The sequence below is a fragment of the Oncorhynchus nerka genome, unplaced genomic scaffold, assembly GCF_034236695.1.
Source record: "Oncorhynchus nerka isolate Pitt River unplaced genomic scaffold, Oner_Uvic_2.0 unplaced_scaffold_847, whole genome shotgun sequence".
Lineage (NCBI taxonomy): Eukaryota > Metazoa > Chordata > Actinopteri > Salmoniformes > Salmonidae > Oncorhynchus > Oncorhynchus nerka.
In genome coordinates, this window is record NW_027040428.1 from 215532 (window position 1) to 238420 (window position 22889).

General features: G+C 49.8%; 1 protein-coding gene across 1 annotated transcript in view; it reads right to left on the reverse strand.

Moving 5' to 3' along the window:
• LOC135571009 (mitotic spindle assembly checkpoint protein MAD1-like) overlaps positions 1-22889 on the reverse strand; it is a 99667-nt gene that overhangs the window by 72827 nt on the left and 3951 nt on the right. Inside the window, exons 2-3 of the mRNA XM_065016825.1 lie at positions 20248-20300; positions 10282-10419 (exon numbers count right to left, since the gene is read on the reverse strand). Coding sequence (XP_064872897.1) covers positions 10282-10419; positions 20248-20300 — 191 coding nt within the window. The remainder of the gene's footprint in view (positions 1-10281; positions 10420-20247; positions 20301-22889) is intronic.

The following is a 22889-nucleotide window of genomic DNA, read 5'->3' on the forward strand; positions in this document are numbered from 1 at the left end:
AGACATGCCCTAGTGGGAATAGAGGCTGAGACATGTGGGAAACAGTGGCTCTATATCCAAACCTACTTATTGAGACGTGCCCTAGCTGAGTGGGAAACAGTGGCTCTATATCCAAACCTATATCCAGCTGAGTGGGAAACCTACTTATTGAGACGTGCCCTAGCTGGCTGAGGAAACAGTGGCTCTATATCCAAACCTACTTATTGAGACGTGCCCTAGCTGAGTGGGAAACAGTGGCTCTATATCCAAACCTACTTATTGAGACATGCCTCGACATCTATATCCAAACCTACTTATTGAGACGTGCCCTAGCTGAGTGGGAAACAGTGGCTCTATACAAACTATTAAAATAAATGCCCTAGCTGAGTGGGAAACATGATGTGAATATGATCCAAACCTACTTATTGAGATATTAGCTGAGTGGGAAACAGTGGCTCTATATCAAACCTGACTTATGAGACATGCCCCTAGCTGGAATGATTTAACAGAGGCTCTATATATAAAAGCCTACTTAAAATACGTGCCTAGCTGGTGGACTATCAAGAGCAGCGTGAATATGAAACGCTCATATTATTAGAACTGTTACCAGGCACCTGCAAAAAGAAAGGTAGCTCAGATGTGGTGATAAAGTATGCCCTAGCTGATAAAGATAGCTTCAGATGTGGTGAATGAAGTATGATCTATTACAGATAAAGATAGCTCAGATGTGGTGATTAAGTATGCCCTAGACAGATAAAGATAGCTCAGATGTGGTGATGAAGTAATGCTCTAGACAGATAAAGATAGCTCTTATGGGCACTGCAAAGAAAGGTGAGGATAAAGTATGCCTAGACAGATAAAGATAGCTCAGATGTGGTGATAAAGTATGCTCTAGACAGATAAAGATAGCTCAGATGTGGTGATAAAGTATGCTCTAGACAGATAAAGATAGCTCAGATGTGGTGATGAAGTATGCTCTAGACAGATAAAGATAGCAGATGCTCAGATATGTGATAAAGTATGCCCTAGACAGATAAAGGTAGCTCAGATGTGGGTGATAAAGTATGCTCTAGACAGATAAAGATAGCTCAGATGTGGTGATGAAGTATGCTCTAGACAGATAAAGATAGCTCAGATGTGGTGATGAAGTATGCTCTAGACAGATAAAGATAGCTCAGATGCTCAGATATGGTGATAGCCCTCAGATGATGGTGGTGATAAAGTATGCTCTAGACAGATAAAGATAGCTCAGATGTGGTGATAAAGTATGCCCTAGACAGATAAAGATAGCTCAAGATGTGGTGATAAAGTATGCTCTAGACAGATAAAGATAGCTCAGATGTGGTGATGAAGTATGCCCTAGACAGATAAAAGATAGCTCTCAGATGTGGTATAAAGTATGCTCAGATGTGGTGATAAAGTATGCTCTAGACAGATAAAGATAGCTCAGATGTGGTGATAAAGTATGCTCAGACAGATAAAGATAGCTCAGATGATAAAGTATGCTCTAGACAGATAAAGATAGCTCAGATGTGGTGATGAAGTGATAGACAGATATGCTCTAGACCCTAGACAGATAAAGGTAGCTCAGATGTGGTGATAAAGTATGCTCTAGACAGATAAAGATAGCTCAGATGTGGTGATAAAGTATGCTGGTGATAAAGTATGCTCTAGACAGATAAAGATAGCTCAGATATGGTGATGAAGTATGCCCTAGACAGATAAAGATAGCTCAGATGTGGTGATGAAGTATGCCCTAGACAGATAAAGGTAGCTCAGATGTGGTGATGAGTATGCTCTAGACAGATAAAGATAGCTCAGATGTGGTGATAAAGTATGCTCTAGACAGATAAAGATAGCTCAGATGTGGTGATAAAGTATGCCCTAGACAGATAAAGATAGCTCAGATGTGGTGATGAACAGATAAAGATAGCTCAGATGGGTGATGAAGTATTCTAGACAGATAAAGATAGCTCAGATGGGTGATAAAGTATGCTCTAGACAGATAAAGATAGCTAAAGAAGTATGCCCTAGACAGATAAAGATAGCTCAGATGTGGTGATAAAGTATGCCCTAGACAGATAAAAGATAGCGTCAGATGTGGTGATGAAGTATGCCCCTAGACAGATAAAGGTAGCTCAGATGTGGTGATAAAGTATGCTCTAGACAGATAAAGATAGCTCAGATGTGGTGATGAAGTATGCCCTAGACAGATAAAGATAGCTCTCAGATGTGGTGATAAAGTATGCCCTAGACAGACATGCACAGATGTGAATAAAGATAGCTCAGATGCGGTGGTGAAAGTATGCCCTAGACAGATAAAGATAAATGGTGATAAAGCTCAGATGTGGCTCAGATGTGGTGATAAAGTATGCTCTAGACAGATAAAGGTAGCTCAGATGTGGTGATGAAGTATGCCTTAGACAGATAAAGGTAGCTCAGATGTGGATAAAGATAGCTCAATGTGGTGATGCTCTAGACAGATAAAGATAGCTCAGATGTGGTGATAAAGTATGCTCTAGACAGATAAAGATAGCTCAGATGTGGTGATGAAGTATGCCCTAGACAGATAAAGATAGCTCAGATGTGGTGATGAAGTATGCCCTAGACAGATCAAGTATGCACAGATGTGATGATAAAGATAGCTCAGATGCGCAGATATGGTGATAAAGTATGCCCTAGACAGATAAAGATAGCTCAGATGTGGTGATGAAGTATGCCCTAGACAGATAAAGGTAGCTCAGATGTGGTGATGAAGTATGCACTAGACAGATAAAGATAGCTCAGATGTGGTGATAAAGTATGCTCTAGACAGATAAAGATAGCCTGCCCTGTATTAAGATAAAGAGGCAGATGTGGTGATGAAGTATGCCCTAGGACAGATAAAGATAGCTCAGATGTGGTGATGAAGTATGCCCTAGACAGATAAAGATAGCTCAGATGTGGTGATAAAGTATGCCCTAGACAGATAAAAGATAGCTCAGATGTGGTGATGAAGTATGCCCTAGACAGATAAAGATAGCTCAGATGTGGTGATAAAGTATGCCCTAGACAGATAAAGATAGCTCAGATGTGGTGATGAAGTATGCCCTAGACAGATAAAGATAGCTCAGATGTGGTGATAAAGTATGCTCTAGACAGATAAAGATAGCTCAGATGTGGTGATGAAGTATGCCCTAGACAGATAAAGATAGCTCAGATGTGGTGATAAAGTATGCCCTAGACAGATCAAGTATGCACAGATGTGATGATAAAGATAGCTCAGATGCGCAGATATGGTGATAAAGTATGCCCTAGACAGATAAAGATAGCTCAGATGTGGTGATAAAGTATGCCCTAGACAGATAAAGTATGCACAGATGTGATGATAAAGTATGCTCTAGACAGATAAAGGTAGCTCAGATGTGGTGATGAAGTATGCTATAACTCTGTGGCGAGACAGATAAAGATAGCTCATGTGGTGATAAAGAAGACAGATAAAGATGCTCCAGACAGATAAAGATAGCTCAGATGTGGTGATGAAGTATGCCCTAGACAGATAAAGATAGCTCAGATGTGATGACAGATAAAGGTAGCTCAGATGTGATGAAAAGATAGCTCAGATAAAGATAGCGTTGGTGATATGGTGATAGCTCAGATGTGGTGATGAAGTATGCCCTAGGACAGATAAAGATAGCTCAGATGTGGTGATAAAGTATGCCCTAGACAGATAAAGGTAGCAGATAAAGATAGCAGATGTGGTGATAAAGATAAAGATAGCCCTAGACAGATATAGCTCAAGATGAGCTCAGATAAAGATAGCTGATGTGGTGATAAAGTATGCCTAGACAGATAGATAGCTCAGATGTGGTGATGAAGTATGCCCTAGACAGATAAAGATAGGCTCAGATGTGGTGATGAAGTATGCCCTAGACAGATAAAGGTAGCTCAGATATAAAGTATGCTCTAGACAGATAAAGATAGCTCAGATGTGGTGATGAAGTATGCTCCTAGACAGATAAAGATAGCTCAGATGTGGTGATAAAGTATGCTCTAGACAGATAAAGATAGCTCAGATGTGGTGATAAAGTATGCCCTAGACGCAGATCAATGTATGCACAGATAAAGATAGATGATAAAGATAGCTCAGATGTGTGATAAAGTATGCTCTAGACAGATAAAGATAGCATGGTGATAAAGTATGCCCTAGACAGATAAAGATAGCTCAGATGTGGTGATAAAGTATGCAGATAAAGTATGCACAGATGTGATGATAAAGTATGCTCAGATGTGCGAAAGTGCCTTCTGAATGTTCACAGGAAACCTGGACGGCAGCCATTTAATTAAAATGTCCACCCTGGTCGACTGACCGGCTTCCAGACTGCCTCCAGTCTGTAACATGTTCCTCAAGGTATCCTGTATTAGTGTACCACGTTTGATACTTATATCATAAAATGGAACAATTATTTCAACTATCCGCTGGACTCCAGTAGACAGCTCATCAGAGAGCGAGATCGCACAGCAGTGACTAAGGTGAGGGTCCTACGGCACAGTACGGCGCACACACACTAGAGCCTTCCCAGGTATGCATTATAAGCCCGAGCCCTACCCACAACGTTTAGGCCCTGCTCTAACCCAGTCCCGATTGCTTCTTCCAAATTGAAAGGCCCGAAACCAGAAATACCTTCCTCTATCAGCAAATCCATTAGCTGCTCCTCTGTCTGTCACTCTCTCCCAGCACGCAGCTCGCTCTGCTCATGGCGGCTCTGAGTCTCCATGGCAACGGCTCCGCTTGGGCTGCTCTGCTCAATGAAGAGACACGAGAGAGCAGAGAGCTGTTCGCTACCGTTGGTCACTCTAAACGCCGACAAAAACTACAGGAACGCAACTCTTTTCTGTGACATCATTTCTCCTGTCCTCTATTTGACGAGGTTGAAGCACTTCGGACACCATGTTATATGACCTTAAATATGACCTTAGAACGTAGTAAATGGCTCCGCCTCAAAATGTTAGTGATGCCCCGACCCAGCCCGTACCCTAGTTAGTGATACCCAGACCCAGCCCGTACCCTAGTTAGTGATACCCAGACCCAGCCCGTACCCTAGTTAGTGATACCCAGACCCAGCCCGTACCCTAGTTAGTGATACCCCGACCCAGCCCGTACCCTAGTTAGTGATACACCGACCCAGCCCGTACCCTAGTTAGTGATACCCGACCCAGCCCGCACCCTAGTTAGTGATACCCGGACCCAGCCCGCACCCTAGTTAGTGATACTCGACCCAGCCCGCACCCCTGAGTGATACCCGACGCAGCCCGTACCCTCAGTTCTTGATACCTGGACCCAGCCTGTACCCTAGTTAGTGATACCCCAGACCCTACCCTAGTTCTGATACCCCGACCCAGCCCGTACCCTAGTTAGTGATACCCAGACCCAGTCCGTACCCCTAGTTAGTGATACCCAGACCCAGTCCGTACCCTAGGTAGTGATACCCAGACCCAGCCCGTACCCTAGTTAGTGATACCCCGGACCCAGCCTGTACCCCGACCCTAGTTAGCCCGGACCCAGTTAGTGATACCCGACCCTACCCTAGTTCTTGATACCCGGACCCAGCCCGTACCCTAGTTAGTGATACCCGTTGTCTGCACCCAGTCCGTGTACCCTAGTTAGTGATACCCGACCCAGTCCGTGACCCTAGGTAGTGATACCCCGACCCAGTCCGCACCCTAGTTAGTGATACCCAGACCCAGTCCGTACCCCAGTTAGTGATACCCAGACCCAGCCCGTACCCTAGTTAGTGATACCCAGACCCAGCCCGAATACCCTAGTTCTTGATACACCGGACCCAGCCCGTACCCTAGTTAGTGATACCCCACCCAGTCCGTACCCTAGTTAGTGATACCCCCCAGTCCGTACCCTAGGTAGTGATACCAGACCCAGTCCGCACCCTAGGTAGTGATACCCAGACCCAGTCCGTACCCAGCCCCAGTCCGTATCCTAGTTAGTGATACCTCGACCCAGCCCGTACCCTAGTTAGTGATACCCAGACCCAGCCCGTACCCTAGTTAGTGATACCCGGACCCAGCCCGTACTTCTAGTTAGTGATACCCAGACCCCGTACCCTAGTTAGTGATACCCGGACCCAGCCTGTACCCAGCCCGACCTACCCTAGTTCTTGATACCCGGACCCAGTCCGTACTTAGTTAGTGATACCCCTGACCCAGTCCGTACCCTAGTTAGTGATACCCGACCCAGTCCGTACCCTAGGTAGTGATACCCAGACCCAGTCCGTACCCTAGGTAGTGATACCCAGACCCAGTCCGTATCCTAGTTAGTGATACCCCACCGACCCAGCCCGTAATCCCTAGTTAGTGATACCCCGACCCAGCCCGTACCCTAGTTAGTGATACCCGACCCAGCCCGTACCTAGTTAGTGATACCCCGACCCAGCCCGTTCCCTAGTTAGTGATACCCCGACCCAGCCCGTACCCTAGTTAGTGATACCCCCCAGCCCGTACCCTAGTTAGTGATACCCCGACCCAGCCCGTCCCTAGTTAGTGATACCCGACCCAGCCCGTACCCTAGTTAGTGATACCCCGACCCAGTCCTAGTTCTAGTGATACCCCCCAGCCCGCACTCTAGTTAGTGATACCCCGGACCCAGCCCGTACCCTAGTTAGTGATACCCCGACCCAGTCCGTACCCTAGTTAGTGATACCCGGGACCTGCCCGTACCTAGTTAGTGATACCCGACCCAGCCCGTACCCTAGTTAGTGATACCCGGCCCGCACGCAGCCCCCGTACCCTGGTTAGTGATACCCGACCCAGCCCGTTCCCTGGTTAGAGATACCCCGACCCAGCCCGTTCCCTAGTTAGTGAAGCCCAGCCCGTACCCTAGTTAGTGAAGCCCGACCCAGCCCGTACCCTAGTTAGTGATACCCGGACGCAGCCCGTACCCTGGTTAGTGATACCCGGACCCAGCCCGTTCCCTAGTTAGTAATACCCGACCCAGCCCGTTCCCTAGTTAGTAATACCCCGACCCAGCCCGTTCCCTAGTTAGTAATACCCCCCACCCAGCCCGTTCCCTAGTTAGTAATACCCCGACCCAGCCCGTTCCCTAGTTAGTGAAGCCCCGACCCAGGCCGTACCCTGGTTAGAGATGCCCACCCAGCCCGTACCCTGGTTAGTGATACCCGGACCCAGCCCGTACCCTAGTTATTGATAAAAAAAGGCAGGCTCTACACCTCTTACACTGCCCCTAACCTGTTCATGGACTATCATGTCTGGACTCATCACCTCTTACACTGTTCACATGGACTCATCACCTCTTACACTGTTCACATGGACTCATCACCTCTTACTCATCACCTCTTACACTGTTCCCATGGACTCATCACCTCTTACTGTTCACATGGACTCATCACCTCTTACTGTTCACATGGACTCATCACACTGGACTCATCACCTCTTTACTGTTCACACTGTTCACATGGACTCATCACCTCTTACACTGTTCACATGGACTCATCATCACCTGTTCTTACACTGTTCATCACACCTCTTACACTGTTCACATGGACTCATCACCTCACTTACACTGTTCACATGGACTCATCACCTCTTACTGTTCACCTGGACTCATCACATGTTCACATGGACTCATCACCTCTTGTTCACTGTTCACATGGACTCATCACCTCTTACTGTTCACATGGACTCATCACCTCTTACTGTTCACCATGGACTCATCACCTCTTACTGTTCACATGGACTCATGGACTCATCACCTCTTACACTGTTCCCACACAAACCCCTCTGCGGGACGCTGCTCCAGTTGTGTGCGTCACCAGTCATTACCAGTGCAGGCTACATGCTGGTGTATCATACTAACACACACAGACAACACCATATAACATGTGCGTGTGGATGCACATAAGTAGGTGGACTTATTTTCCCTTTTGTACTTTAACTATTTGCAAATAAATTACATTTGAAATGTCTTTATTCTTTTGGAACTTCTTTGAGTGTAATGTTTTCTGTTCAATTGTATTGTTTATTTCACTTTGGTTTATTATCTAGTTTACTTGCTTTGGCAATGTCAACATATGCTTCCCATTCCAATAAAGCCCTTAACTTGAATAAATTGAAATGATTTGAGAGAGCGAGACAGCACGAGCGAGAGAGAGAGAGAGAGCACAGGAGCGAGAGAGAGAGAGAGAACAGGAGCGAGAGAGAGAGAGAGAGAGCACAGGAGCGAGAGAGAGAGCACAGGAGCGAGAGAGAGAGAGAGAGAGAGAGCACAGGAGCGAGAGAGAGAGAGAGAGAGAGCACAGGAGCGAGAGAGAGAGAGAGAGAGAGAGCACAGGAGCGAGAGAGAGAGAGAGAGAGCACAGGAGCGAGAGAGAGAGAGAGAGAGCACAGGAGCGAGAGAGAGAGAGAGAGAGAGAGCACAGGAGCGAGCGCAAGAGGAGGAGTACTTGAGGTTAATAAATATTGACAGTGAATCATCTTCCCTGACAGGGTCGCAGGTGGCTCTCTGAGGATTTAACACACTGGAGAGAAGACACACTAAAACCCAAATAAAGCTTAACGAACCCTCAAAACAAAGTTTGAGGTCCTTTAAGAAAAATACCCCCCCCATCTCCTCCCTCTCTCCTCCTTTTTCTACCAGTCCTTAATTAATGACATTCTCCCGCTATCTTCACCTGTTCTCTTTTACATCTGCCACTGATTTGATACGCAGAGTTCATTCATCCCTCAGTCTCTCCTTTCATCCCTCCCTCCATCTCTCCTTTCATCCCTCCCTCAGTCTCTCCTTTCATCCCTCCCTCCTCCATCCCATCCCTCCGTCTCTCCTCCCCTCCGTCTCTCCTTTCATCCCTCCCTCCGTCTCTCCCTTTCATCCCTCCCTCCATCTCTTTCATCCCTCCCTCCATCTCTTTCATCCCTCCCTCCCTCCGTCTCTCCTTTCATCCCTCCCTCCGTCTCTCCTTTCATCCCTCCCTCAGTCTCTCCTTTCATCCGTCTCTCCTTTCATCCCTCCCTCCTCCTTTCATCCGCCTCTCCTTTCATCCCTCCCTCCGTCTCCCCTTTCATCCCTCCCCTCCATCTCTCCTTTCATCCCTCCCTCCATCTCTCCTTTCATCCCTCCCTCCGTCTCTCCTTTCATCCCTCCCTCCCTCCCCGTCTCTCCTTTCATCCGTCTCTCCTTTCATCCCTCCTCAGTCTCCTTTCATCCCTCCCTCAGTCTCTCCTTTCATCCCTCCCCCTCAGTCTCTCCTTTCATCCTCCCCTCAGTCTCTCCTTTCATCCCTCCCCTCCCCGTCTCTCCTTTCATCCCTCTCTCCTTTCATCCCTCCCTCCGTCTCTCCTTTCATCCCTCCCTCCTTTCATCCCTCCCTCAGTCTCTCCTTTCATCCCTCCCTCTGTCTCTCATTTCATCCCTCCCTCCTTCTCTTTCATCCTCCCTCCATCTCTCCTTTCATCCTTCCCTCCATCTCTCTTTCATCCCTCCCACCTCTCTCCTTTCATCCATCTCTCCCTCCCCATCTCTCCTTTCATCACTCCCTCCATCTCTCCTTTCATCACTCCCTCCATCTCTCCTTTCATCACTCCCTCCATCTCTCCTTTCATCCCTCCATCTCTCTTTCATCTCTCTCCTCTAATTCTCTAACCCTCACATATCCCTCATAACTCTTCTCCCTCTGATATCCACCTGTGTTACAGACATCTCTTCATACGTAACAGACATAACTAGTCTCTGATCATATACCCTAACGTAACAGACATAACTAGTCTCTGATCATATAACCTAACATACATAACTAGTCTCTGATCATATAACCTAATGTAGCAGACATCACTAGTCTCTGATCATATACCCTAACCTAACAGACATAACTAGTCTCTGATCATATAACCTAACATACATAACTAGTCTCTGATCATATAACCTAATGTAGCAGACATAACTAGTCTCTGATCATATACCCTAACGTAGCAGACATAACTAGTCTCTAAATTAGTCTAGTCTCTATTAATATACACACGTACCCGTATGTATGTATTAATATACACACGTACCAGTATGTAACCGCTTGGCCACCTTGTCGGTTCGGTGATTGGTTACTGGCCCAACACTCTAACCGCTTGGTCACCTTGTCGGTTCGGTGATTGGTTACTGGTCCAACACTAACCGCTTGGCCACCTTGTCGGTTCGGTGATTGGTTACTGGCCCAACACTCTAACCGCTTGGTCACCTTGTCGGTTCGGTGATTGGTTACTGGCCCAACGTCCTAACCGCCTGGTCACCTTGTGTGTTTGTACCTTAAACAGTAGAGAGTCGTCCATGTGTTCAGCGTAGACAGAGGTCAGCCTGTACTGGTTCTCAGTAGTGATGTCTATCTGATAGCCGGTCAGAACATAACACACCGTCCTGAACTCCTGAATCTTCCTCTGGAACACCTGGCAACAACACAGATACAACACTGGTTCACAATAGTCTCTCCGTCACTCACTCTCCGTCCGTCACTCACTCACTCACACTCTCCGTCCGTCACTCATCAGAAGAGATGAGGCAGAGCAGAGAGAGAGGGATGAGGCAGAGCAGAGAGAGAGGGATGAGGCAGAGAGAGAGGGATGAGGCAGAGAGAGAGAGAGATGAGGCAGAGGAGAGAGAGAGATGAGGCAGAGGAGAGAGAGAGATGAGGCAGAGGAGAGAGATGAGGCAGAGGAGAGAGAGAGATGAGGTAGAGGAGAGAGAGAGATGAGGTAGAGGAGAGAGAGAGATGAGGTAGAGGAGAGAGAGAGATGAGGTAGAGGAGAGAGAGAGATGAGGTAGAGGAGAGAGAGGGATGAGGTAGAGGAGAGAGAGAGATGAGGTAGAGGAGAGAGAGAGATGAGGTAGAGGAGAGAGAGGGATGAGGTAGAGGAGAGAGAGGGATGAGAGAGGAGAGAGAGAATAGGTAGAGGAGAGATGGATGAGGTAGAGGAGAGAGAGATGAGGTACAGGAGAGAGAGGGATGAGAGAGGAGAGAGAGATGAGGTAGAGGAGAGAGAGAGAGAATAGGTAGGGGAGAGATGGATAAGGTAGAGGAGAGAGAGATGAGGTAGAGGAGAGAGAGATGAGGTAGAGGAGAGAGAGAGATGAGGTAGAGGAGAGAGAGAGATGAGGTAGAGGAGAGAGAGAGATGAGGTAGAGGGGAGAGAGGGATGAGAGAGGAGAGAGATGAGGTAGAGGAGAGAGAGATGAGGTAGAGGAGAGAGAGGGATGAGGTAGAGGAGAGAGAGGGATGAGGTAGAGGAGAGAGGTAGAGGAGAGATGAGGTAGAGAGATGAGGTAGAGGAGAGAGAGGGATGAGGTAGAGGACAGATGAGGTAGAGGAGAGATGAGGTAGAGGAGAGATGAGGTAGAGGAGAGAGGTAGAGGAGAGAGAGAGAGATGAGGTAGAGAGAGAGAGAGAGAGATGAGGTAGAGGAGAGAGAGAATAGGTAGAGGAGAGAGAGATGAGGGATGAGGTAGAGGAGAGAGAGGGATGAGGTAGAGGAGAGAGAGGGATGAGGTAGAGGAGAGAGAGGGATGAGGTAGAGGAGAGAGAGGTAGAGGAGAGAGGTAGAGGAGAGAGGGATGAGGTAGAGGAGAGAGGTAGAGGAGAGAGGGGGATGAGGCAGAGGAGAGAGGGATGAGGCAGAGAGAGAGGGATGAGGCAGAGAGAGAGGGATGAGGCAGAGCAGAGAGAGGGATGAGGCAGAGCAGAGAGAGAGGGATGAGGCAGAGCAGAGAGAGAGGGATGAGGCAGAGCAGAGAGAGAGATGAGGAGAGAGGAGAGAGAGAGAGATGAGGAAGAGGAGAGAGAGAGATGAGGTAGAGGAGAGAGAGAGATGAGGTAGAGGAGAGAGAGAGAGAGATGAGGTAGAGGAGAGAGAGAGAGATGAGGTAGAGGAGAGAGGTAGAGGAGAGAGGGATGAGGTAGAGGAGAGAGATGAGGTAGAGAGAGAGAGAGGTAGGAGAGAGAGAGATGAGGTAGAGGAGAGAGAGGATGAGGTAGAGGAGAGAGAGAGATGAGAGGTAGAGGAGAGAGGTAGAGGAGGAGAGATGGATGGGAGAGAGATGAGGTAGGAGAGAGAGAGAATGAGGAGGAGAGATGGATGAGGTAGAGGAGAGAGAGAGATGAGGTAGAGGAGAGAGGATGAGGTAGAGGAGAGAGAGAGAGAGATGAGGTAGAGGAGAGAGATGAGGTAGAGGAGAGATGAGATGAGGTAGAGAGAGAGATGAGGTAGAGGAGAGATGAGGTAGAGGAGAGAGAGAGAGAGAGATGAGGTAGAGAGGAGAGAGATGAGGTAGAGGAGATGAGGTAGAGGAGAGATGAGGTAGAGGAGAGAGGGAGGGAGAGAGGGAGAGATGAGGTAGAGAGAGAGAGATGAGGTAGAGGAGAGAGATGAGGGATGAGGTAGAGGAGAGAGAGGGATGAGGTAGAGGAGAGAGAGGAGATGAGGTAGAGGAGAGAGGGAGAGAGGTAGAGGAGATGAGGTAGAGGAGGATGAGGTAGAGAGATGAGGTAGAGAGGAGAGAGAGATGAGAGAGAGGATGAGGTAGAGGAGAGAGGATGAGGTAGAGGAGAGAGAGGGATGAGGAGAGGTAGAGGAGAGAGAGATGAGGTAGAGGAGAGAGAGAGAGAGGAGGGATGAGGTAGAGAGAGGGATGAGGTAGAGGAGAGAGAGAGATGAGGTAGGAGAGAGAGAGAGAGAGAGATGAGGTAGAGGAGAGAGAGGAGAGGATGAGGTAGAGAGAGATGAGGTAGGGAGAGAGGATAGGAGAGAGAGAGGATGAGGTAGAGGAGAGAGAGAGATGAGGTAGAGAGAGAGGATGAGGTAGAGGAGAGAGAGAGAGATGAGGTAGAGAGAGAGGATGAGGTAGAGAGAGGATGAGGTAGAGGAGAGATGAGGTAGAGGAGAGAGAGGGATGAGGTAGAGGAGAGAGGGATGAGGTAGAGAGAGAGATGAGGTAGAGGAGAGAGAGATGAGGTAGAGGAGAGAGAGGGATGAGGTAGAGGAGAGAGAGATGAGGTAGAGGAGAGAGAGGGATGAGGTAGAGGAGAGAGGGATGAGGTAGAGAGAGAGAGAGAGGGATGAGGTAGAGGAGAGAGAGGGATGAGGTAGAGGAGAGAGAGAGAGAGGAGAGGAGAGAGAGATGAGGTAGAGGAGAGAGAGAGATGAGGTAGAGGAGAGAGAGAGATGAGGTAGAGGAGAGAGAGAGATGAGGTAGAGGAGAGAGGATGAGGTAGAGGAGAGAGGGATGTAGAGAGAGAGATGAGGTAGAGGAGAGATGGGGATGAGGTAGAGGAGAGAGAGGATGAGGTAGAGGGAGAGAGAGGGATGAGGTAGAGAGAGAGAGATGAGGTAGAGGAGAGAGAGATGAGGTAGAGGAGAGAGAGAGAGAATAGGTAGGGGAGAGATGGATGAGGTAGAGGAGAGAGAGATGAGGTAGAGGAGAGAGGGATGAGGTAGAGGAGAGAGAGATGAGGTAGAGGAGAGAGAGATGAGGTAGAGGAGAGAGAGATGAGGTAGAGGAGAGAGAGGGATGAGGTAGAGGAGAGAGAGAGATGAGGTAGAGGAGAGAGAGGGAGAGGAGAGAGAGAGAGATGAGGTAGAGGGAGAGAGAGGTAGAGGAGAGAGGTAGAGAGAGAGAGATGAGGTGAGGAGAGAGAGAGATGAGGTAGAGGAGAGAGAGGATGAGGTAGAGGAGAGATGAGATGAGGTAGAGGAGAGAGGATGAGGTAGAGGAGAGAGAGGATGAGGAGAGCAGAGAGAGAGAGAGGATGAGAGAGAGAGAGAGGATGAGGTAGAGGAGAGAGAGAGATGAGGTAGAGGAGAGAGAGATGAGGTAGAGGAGAGAGAGAGAGATGAGGGTAGAGGAGAGAGAGAGAGATGAGGTAGAGGAGAGAGAGAGGTAGAGGAGAGAGAGAGATGAGGTAGAGAGAGAGAGATGAGGATGAGGAGAGGAGAGAGGATATGAGGTAGAGGAGAGAGAGGGATGAGGTAGAGGAGGAGAGATGAGGTAGAGAGATGGATGAGGTAGAGAGAGAGGGATGAGGTAGAGGAGAGAGAGATGAGGTAGAGGAGAGATGATGAGGTAGAGAGATGAGAGAGGAGAGATGAGGTAGAGGAGAGAGATGAGAGAGGAGAGAGAGGTAGAGGAGAGAGAGAGAGAGATGAGGTAGAGGAGAGAGAGATGAGGTAGAGGAGAGAGAGATGAGATGAGGGAGAGAGAGAGGAGATGAGGTAGAGGAGAGAGAGATGAGGTAGAGGAGAGAGAGAGATGAGGGAGAGAGAGATGAGGTGATGGAGAGAGATGAGGTAGAGGAGGTAGAGAGAGAGATGAGGTAGAGAGATGAGAGAGATGAGGTAGAGGAGAGAGAGATGAGGTAGAGGAGAGAGGGATGAGGTAGAGGTAGAGAGAGAGATGAGGTGAGAGAGAGAGAGAGAGGATGAGGTAGAGGAGAGAGGTGAGGTAGAGAGAGATGAGGTAGAGGAGAGAGAGATGAGGTAGAGGAGAGAGGGATGAGGTATGAGGTAGAGGAGAGAGAGGGATGAGGTAGAGGAGAGAGAGAGATGAGGTAGAGGAGAGAGAGGGATGAGGTAGAGGAGAGAGATGAGGTAGAGAGGAGAGAGATGAGGTAGAGGAGAGAGAGAGATGATGTAGAGAGAGAGATGAGGTAGAGGAGAGATGAGGTAGAGGAGAGATGAGAGAGAGAGAGAGGTAGAGGGAGAGAGGAGAGAGAGAGAGATGAGGTAGAGGAGAGAGAGAGAGATGAGGTAGAGGAGAGAGAGAGAGAGATGAGGTAGAGGAGAGAGAGGGATGAGGTAGAGGAGAGAGAGGATGAGGTAGAGGAGAGAGAGAGATGAGGAGGAGAGAGAGAGGGATGAGGTAGAGGAGAGAGATGAGGTAGAGGAGAGGAGAGAGAGAGGATGAGGTAGAGGAGAGAGAGAGAGGAGATGAGGAGGAGAGGAGAGAGGATGAGGCAGAGAGGGATGAGGGTAGAGGTAGAGAGAGAGATGAGGCAGAGCAGAGAGAGAGGGGGATGAGGCAGAGCAGAGAGAGAGGGATGAGGTAGAGCAGAGAGAGGAGGAGATGAGGCAGAGGAGAGAGAGAGAGATGAGGTAGAGAGGAGAGAGAGAGATGAGGTAGGGAGAGAGAGAGAGAGAGGTAGCTGAGAGAGGAGAGAGATGAGGTAGAGGAGAGAGAGAGATGAGGTAGAGAGAGAGAGAGATGAGGTAGAGGAGAGAGAGAGGATGAGGCAGAGGAGAGATGAGGTGGAGGAGAGAGAGAGAGATGAGGTAGAGGAGAGATGGATGAGGTAGAGGAGAGAGATGAGGTAGAGGAGAGAGGGATGAGGGATGAGAGAGAGGAGAGAGAGAGATGAGGCAGAGGAGAGAGAGAGGGATGAGGTAGAGGAGAGATGGATGAGGTAGAGGAGAGAGATGAGGTAGAGGAGAGAGATAATGGGTAGAGGAGAGAGAGATGAGGTAGAGGAGAGAGAGATGAGGTAGAGGGAGAGGATGAGGTAGAGGAGAGAGAGGGATGAGGCAGAGGAGAGAGGGGATGAGGATGAGGCAGAGAGAGAGGGATGAGGCAGAGCAGAGAGAGGTAGAGGGATGAGGCAGAGGTAGAGAGAGAGAGATGAGGCAGAGAGAGAGAGAGATGAGGCAGAGAGAGAGATGAGGTAGAGGAGAGAGAGAGATGAGGTAGAGGGAGAGAGAGAGAGATGAGGTAGAGGAGAGAGAGATGAGGTAGAGGAGAGAGAGAGGATGAGGTAGAGGAGAGAGAGAGAGGATGAGGAGAGAGGAGGAGAGGAGAGAGATGGATGAGGTAGAGGAGAGAGGATGAGGTAGAGAGAGAGAGAGATGAGGTAGAGGAGAGGAGAGAGAGAGATGAGGTAGAGGAGAGAGAGAGATGAGGTAGAGGAGAGAGAGAGAGATGAGGTAGAGGAGAGATGAGGTAGAGGAGAGATGAGGTAGAGGAGAGAGAGAGAGATGAGGTAGAGGAGAGAGAGATGAGGTAGAGGAGAGAGAGATGAGGTAGAGAGAGAGAGAGGATGAGGGAGAGAGAGAGAGATGAGGTAGAGGAGAGATGAGGTATGAGGAGGGAGAGAGGGATGAGGTAGAGGAGAGAGGAGAGAGAGAGAGATGAGGTAGAGGAGAGATGAGGTAGAGGAGAGAGAGAGAGATAGAGGAGAGAGAGAGATGAGGTAGAGGAGAGAGAGAGAGATGAGGTAGAGGAGAGAGAGAGAGATGAGGTAGAGGAGAGAGAGGATGAGGTAGAGGAGAGAGAGAGATGAGGTAGAGGAGAGATGAGAGAGAGAGTAGAGAGAGGAGAGAGAGATGAGGTAGAGGAGAGATGAGATGAGGTAGAGGAGAGAGAGAGATGGAGGAGGATGAGAGGAGAGAGATGAGGTAGAGGGAGAGAGAGGGATGAGGTAGAGGAGAGAGAGGATGAGGGAGAGAGAGAGATGAGGTAGAGGAGAGAGATGAGGTAGAGGAGAGAGAGGATGAGGTAGAGGAGAGAGAGAGAGATGAGATGAGGCAGAGGAGAGAGAGGGATGAGGTAGAGGAGAGATGAGGTAGAGAGAGATGAGGTAGAGGAGAGGTAGAGAGAGATGAGGAGAGGAGAGAGAGAGAGATGAGGTAGAGGAGAGAGATGAGGTAGAGGAGAGAGAGAGATGAGGTAGAGGAGAGAGAGAGAGATGAGGTAGAGGAGAGAGAGAGATGAGGTAGAGGAGAGAGAGAGATGAGGTAGAGGAGAGAGATGAGGTAGAGGAGAGAGAGAGAGATGAGGTAGAGGAGAGAGAGAGAGAGAGAGGAGAGAGAGAGAGAGGGATGAGGTAGAGGAGAGAGAGAGGTGAGGTAGAGAGAGAGAGATGAGGTAGAGGAGAGAGGGATGAGGTAGAGAGAGATGAGAGAGATGAGGTAGAGGAGAGAGAGAGATGAGGTAGAGGAGAGAGAGATGAGGTAGAGGAGAGAGAGATGAGGTAGAGGAGAGAGAGATGAGGTAGAGGAGAGAGAGAGAGATGAGGTAGAGGAGAGAGATGAGGTAGAGGAGAGAGAGAGGATGAGGTAGAGGAGAGAGTGAGGTAGAGGAGAGAGAGAGAGATGAGGTAGAGGAGAGAGAGGATGAGGTAGAGGAGAGAGAGGGATGAGGTAGAGGAGAGATGAGAGAGAGATGAGGTAGAGGAGGAGAGAGAGATGAGGTAGAGGAGAGAGAGATGAGGTAGAGGAGAGAGATGAGGTAGAGGAGAGAGAGAGAGAATGAGGGAGAGAGAGAGGATGAGGTAGAGAGAGAGGGATGAGGTAGAGGAGAGAGGGATGAGGTAGAGGAGAGAGAGATGAGGTAGAGGAGAGAGAGAGATGAGGTAGAGGAGAGAGAGATGAGGTAGAGGAGAGAGAGGGATGAGGTAGAGGAGAGAGAGATGAGGTAGAGGAGAGGAGAGATGAGGTAGAGAGAGAGATGAGGTAGAGGATGAGGTAGAGGAGAGAGAGATGAGGTAGAGGAGAGATGGAGGTAGAGGAGAGATGAGGTAGAGGAGGATGAGGTAGAGGAGAGATGAGAGAGAGAGAGGTAGAGGAGAGAGGGGATGAGAGTAGAGAGAGATGAGGTAGAGGAGAGAGAGGAGATGAGGAGAGAGAGGAGAGAGAGAGAGATGAGGTAGAGGAGAGAGAGAGGATGAGGTAGAGGAGAGAGAGAGGATGAGGTAGAGGAGAGAGAGGGATGAGGTAGAGGAGAGAGATGAGGTAGAGGAGAGAGAGAGATGAGGTAGAGGAGAGAGAGGGATGAGGTAGAGGAGAGAGAGGGATGAGGTAGAGGAGAGATGAGAGAGAGAGGATGAGGTAGAGGAGAGAGAGAGATGAGAGTAGAGGAGAGAGAGATGAGGAGAGGAGAGAGAGGAGAGAGATAGAGGAGAGAGAGATGAGGTAGAGGAGAGAGGTATGGGAGAGGAGAGAGGGATGAGGTAGAGAGAGAGAGGGTAGAGGAGAGAGAGATGAGGTAGAGGCAGAGAGATGAGGTAGAGGAGAGAGGAGATGAGGGGAGAGGAGAGAGAGATGAGGTAGAGGAGAGAGAGAGAGAGGGATGAGAGAGGAGAGAGAGATGAGGTAGAGGGAGAGGATGAGGTAGAGAGAGAGGGATGAGGTAGAGGAGAGAGAGAGATGAGGTAGAGGAGAGAGAGGATGAGGTAGAGGAGAGAGAGGATGAGGTAGAGAGAGAGGATGAGGTAGAGGAGAGAGAGAGAGATGAGAGAGGAGAGAGGAGAGGTAGATGAGAGAGAGGAGATAGGTAGAGGAGAGAGATGAGGTAGAGGAGAGAGAGAGATGAGGTAGAGGGAGAGAGATGAGGTAGAGGAGAGAGAGAGATGAGGAGGTAGAGGAGAGAGAGAGATGAGGTAGAGAGGAGATGAGGTAGAGGAGAGAGAGATGAGGTAGAGGAGAGAGAGGATGAGGTAGAGGAGAGAGAGGTAGAGGAGAGAGGATGAGGTAGAGGAGAGAGAGGATGAGGTAGAGGAGAGAGATGAGGTAGAGGGAGAGAGAGAGGATGAGGGAGAGGTAGAGGAGAGATGAGGTAGAGAGAGAGAGAGGATGAGGTAGAGGAGAGAGAGAGATGAGGTAGAGGAGAGAGATGAGGTAGAGGAGAGAGAGAGATGAGGTAGAGGAGAGAGAGAGAGATGAGGTAGAGGAGAGAGGAGAGATGAGGTAGAGGAGAGAGGAGAGAGGAGATGAGGTAGAGGAGATGAGGTAGAGGAGAGAGAGATGAGGTAGAGGAGAGAGAGAGGAGAGAGAGTAGAGGGAGAGGTAGAGGAGAGAGAGATGAGGTAGAGGAGAGAGGTAGAGGAGAGATGAGGTAGAGGAGAGAGGGATGAGGTAGAGGAGAGATGAGGTAGAGGAGAGAGGGATGAGGTAGAGGAGAGATGAGGTAGAGGAGAGATGAGGTAGAGGAGAGAGGTAGAGGAGAGAGGTAGAGGAGAGAGAGAGATGAGGTAGAGGAGAGAGAGAGATGAGGTAGAGGAGAGAGAGGGATGAGAGAGGAGAGAGAGAGAGATGAGGTAGAGGAGAGAGAGAGAGAGATGAGGTAGAGGAGAGAGATGAGGTAGAGGAGAGAGAGGGGAGAGGTAGAGGAGAGAGAGGGATGAGGTAGAGGAGAGAGGGATGAGGTAGAGGAGAGAGAGGGATGAGGTAGAGGAGAGAGGGATGAGGTAGAGGAGAGAGGGAGGGAGAGGTAGAGGAGAGAGAGGGATGAGGTAGAGGAGAGAGGGATGAGGCAGAGCAGAGAGAGAGAGGGATGAGGCAGAGCAGAGAGAGAGGGATGAGGCAGAGCAGAGAGAGAGATGAGGTAGAGGAGAGAGAGAGATGAGGCAGAGGAGAGAGAGGGATGAGGTAGAGGAGAGAGATAGAGGAGAGAGAGGGATGAGGCAGAGGAGAGAGAGGGGTGAGGCAGAGGAGAGAGGGATGAGGCAGAGGAGAGAGGGATGAGGCAGAGGAGAGAGATGAGGTAGAGGAGAGAGAGATGAGGTAGAGGAGAGAGAGATGAGGTAGAGGAGAGAGAGATGAGGTAGAGGAGAGAGAGATGAGGTAGAGGGATGAGGTAGAGGAGAGAGGGATGAGGTAGAGGAGAGAGGGATGAGGTAGAGGAGAGATGAGGTAGAGGAGAGAGATGAGGTAGAGGAGAGAGATGAGGTAGAGGAGAGAGATGAGGTAGAGGAGAGAGAGAGAGATGAGGTAGAGGACAGAGAGAGATGAGGTAGAGGAGAGAGAGGGATGAGGTAGAGGAGAGAGGTAGAGGAGAGAGGGATGAGGTAGAGGAGAGAGAGGGATGAGGTAGAGGAGAGAGGGATGAGGTAGAGGATGAGGTAGAGGAGAGAGGATGAGGTAGAGGAGAGAGAGGGATGAGGTAAAGGAGAGAGGGATGAGGTAGAGGAGAGAGGGATGAGGTAGAGGAGAGAGGTAGAGGAGAGAGAGGGATGAGGTAGAGGAGAGAGAGGGATGAGGTAGAGGAGAGAGGGATGAGGTAGAGGAGCGAGAGATGAGGTAGAGGAGAGAGAGGGATGAGGTAGAGGAGAGAGAGATGAGGTAGAGGAGAGAGAGATGAGGTAGAGGAGAGAGGGATGAGGTAGAGGAGAGAGGGATGAGGTAGAGGAGAGAGGGATGAGGTAGAGGAGAGATGAGGTAGAGGAGAGGAATAAGATGTGTAGGAAGAAGAAGGGGGATAAAACATGTTTATTTTCTATGTAATACAACATTCCACACCTCCTTCAACCGCTGGTTCTTCAGTTCAGCTGTTTCCATCTGTTTACGCAGATCTAAAACACAGAACAGTCGTGTTAAGCCGCATGTAGAACACAGAACAGTCGTGTTAAGCCGCATGTAGAACACAGAACAGTCCCTTAACGTTAAAGAACAGGGCTCCGGGCAGCCGAGCGGAAATGGAGGAAAACTCGCCTCCCTGCGGACCTGGCATCCTTTCACTCCCTCCTCTCTACATTTTCCTCTTCTGTCTCTGCTGCTAAAGCCACTTTCTACCACTCTAAATTCCAAGCATCTGCCTCTAACCCTAGGAAGCTCTTTGCCACCTTCTCCTCCCTCCTGAATCCTCCTCCCCCTCCCCCCCCTCCTCCCTCTCTGCAGATGACTTCGTCAACCATTTTGAAAAGAAGGTCGACGACATCCGATCCTCGTTTGCTAAGTCAAACGACACCGCTGGTTCTGCTCACACTGCCCTACCCTGTGCTCTGACCTCTTTCTCCCCTCTCTCTCCAGATGAAATCTCGCGTCTTGTGACGGCCGACCGCCCAACAACCTGCCCGCTTGACCCTATCCCTCCTCTCTTCTCCAGACCATTTCCGGAGACCTTCTCCCTTACCTCACCTCGCTCATCAACTCATCCCTGACCGCTGGCTACGTCCCTTCCGTCTTCAAGAGAGCGAGAGTTGCACCCCTTCTGAAAAAACCTACACTCGATCCCTCCGATGTCAACAACTACAGACCAGTATCCCTTCTTTCTTTTCTCTCCAAAACTCTTGAACGTGCCGTCCTTGGCCAGCTCTCCCGCTATCTCTCTCAGAATGACCTTCTTGATCCAAATCAGTCAGGTTTCAAGACTAGTCATTCAACTGAGACTGCTCCTCTCTGTATCACGGAGGCGCTCCGCACTGCTAAAGCTAACTCTCTCTCCTCTGCTCTCATCCTTCTAGACCTATCGGCTGCCTTCGATACTGTGAACCATCAGATCCTCCTCTACACCCTCTCCGAGTTGGGCATCTCCGGCGCGGCCCACGCTTGGATTGCGTCCTACCTGACAGGTCGATCCTACCAGGTGGCGTGGCGAGAATCCGTCTCCACACCACGTGCTCTCACCACTGGTGTCCCCCAGGGCTCTGTTCTAGGCCCTCTCCTATTCTCGCTATACACCAAGTCACTTGGCTCTGTCATAACCTCACATGGTCTCTCCTATCATTGCTATGCAGACGACACACAATTAATCTTCTCCTTTCCCCTTCTGATGACCAGGTGGCGAATCGCATCTCTGCATGTCTGGCAGACATATCAGTGTGGATGACGGATCACCACCTCAAGCTGAACCTCGGCAAGATGGAGCTGCTCTTCCTCCCGGGGAAGGACTGCCCGTTCCATGATCTCGCCATCACGGTTGACAATTCCATTGTGTCCTCCTCCCAGAGCGCTAAGAACCTTGGCGTGATCCTGGACAACACCCTGTCGTTCTCAACTAACATCAAGGCGGTGGCCCGTTCCTGTAGATTCATGCTCTACAACATCCGCAGAGTACGACCCTGCCTCACACAGGAAGCGGCGCAGGTCCTAATCCAGGCACTTGTCATCTCCCGTCTGGATTACTGCAACTCGCTGTTGGCTGGGCTCCCTGCCTGTGCCATTAAACCCCTACAACTCATCCAGAACGCCGCAGCCCGTCTGGTGTTCAACCTTCCCAAGTTCTCTCACGTCACCCCGCTCCTCCGCTCCCTCCACTGGCTTCCAGTTGAAGCTCGCATCCGCTACAAGACCATGGTGCTTGCCTACGGAGCTGTGAGGGGAACGGCACCTCAGTACCTCCAGGCTCTGATCAGGCCCTACACCCAAACAAGGGCACTGCGTTCATCCACCTCTGGCCTGCTCGCCTCCCTACCACTGAGGAAGTACAGTTCCCGCTCAGCCCAGTCAAAACTGTTCGCTGCTCTGGCCCCCCAATGGTGGAACAAACTCCCTCACGACGCCAGGACAGCGGAGTCAATCACCACCTTCCGGAGACACCTGAAACCCCACCTCTTTAAGGAATACCTAGGATAGGATAAAGTAATCCTTCTCACCCCCCCCTTAAAAGATTTAGATGCACTATTGTAAAGTGGCTGTTCCACTGGATGTCATAAGGTGAACGCACCAATTTGTAAGTCGCTCTGGATAAGAGCGTCTGCTAAATGACTTAAATGTAAATGTAAATGTTAAACAGAGTCACTATGCAGTGACTAGGAGAGAGGAGACAAGAAGAGGGGAGGAGAGGAGAGGAGAGGAAGGAAAAGGAGAAGAGGCGGAGAGGAGAGAGGTGGAGGAGTGGTGAAGGAGAGAAGAGGTGGAGAGGAGAGAGGAGGTGGAGGAGAGAGGAGAGAAAAGGTGGAGGAGAGAAAAGGTGGAGGAGAGGAGAGAGGAGGTGGAGGAGAGGAGAGGGGAGGTGGGAGGAGAGGGGAGGTGGAGGAGAGAGGAGGTGGAGGAGAGGAGGTGGAGGAGAGGAGAGAAAAGGTGGAGGAGAGGAGAGTTGGAGGAGAAGAGAGGAGAGAAGAGAGGAGAAGAGGAGAGGGTGGAGACGAGGTAGAGGTGAGATGAGGTGAGGTGAAGAGAAGAGAAAAGAGGGTGGAGAAGAGGTGAAGGGGAGAGAGGTG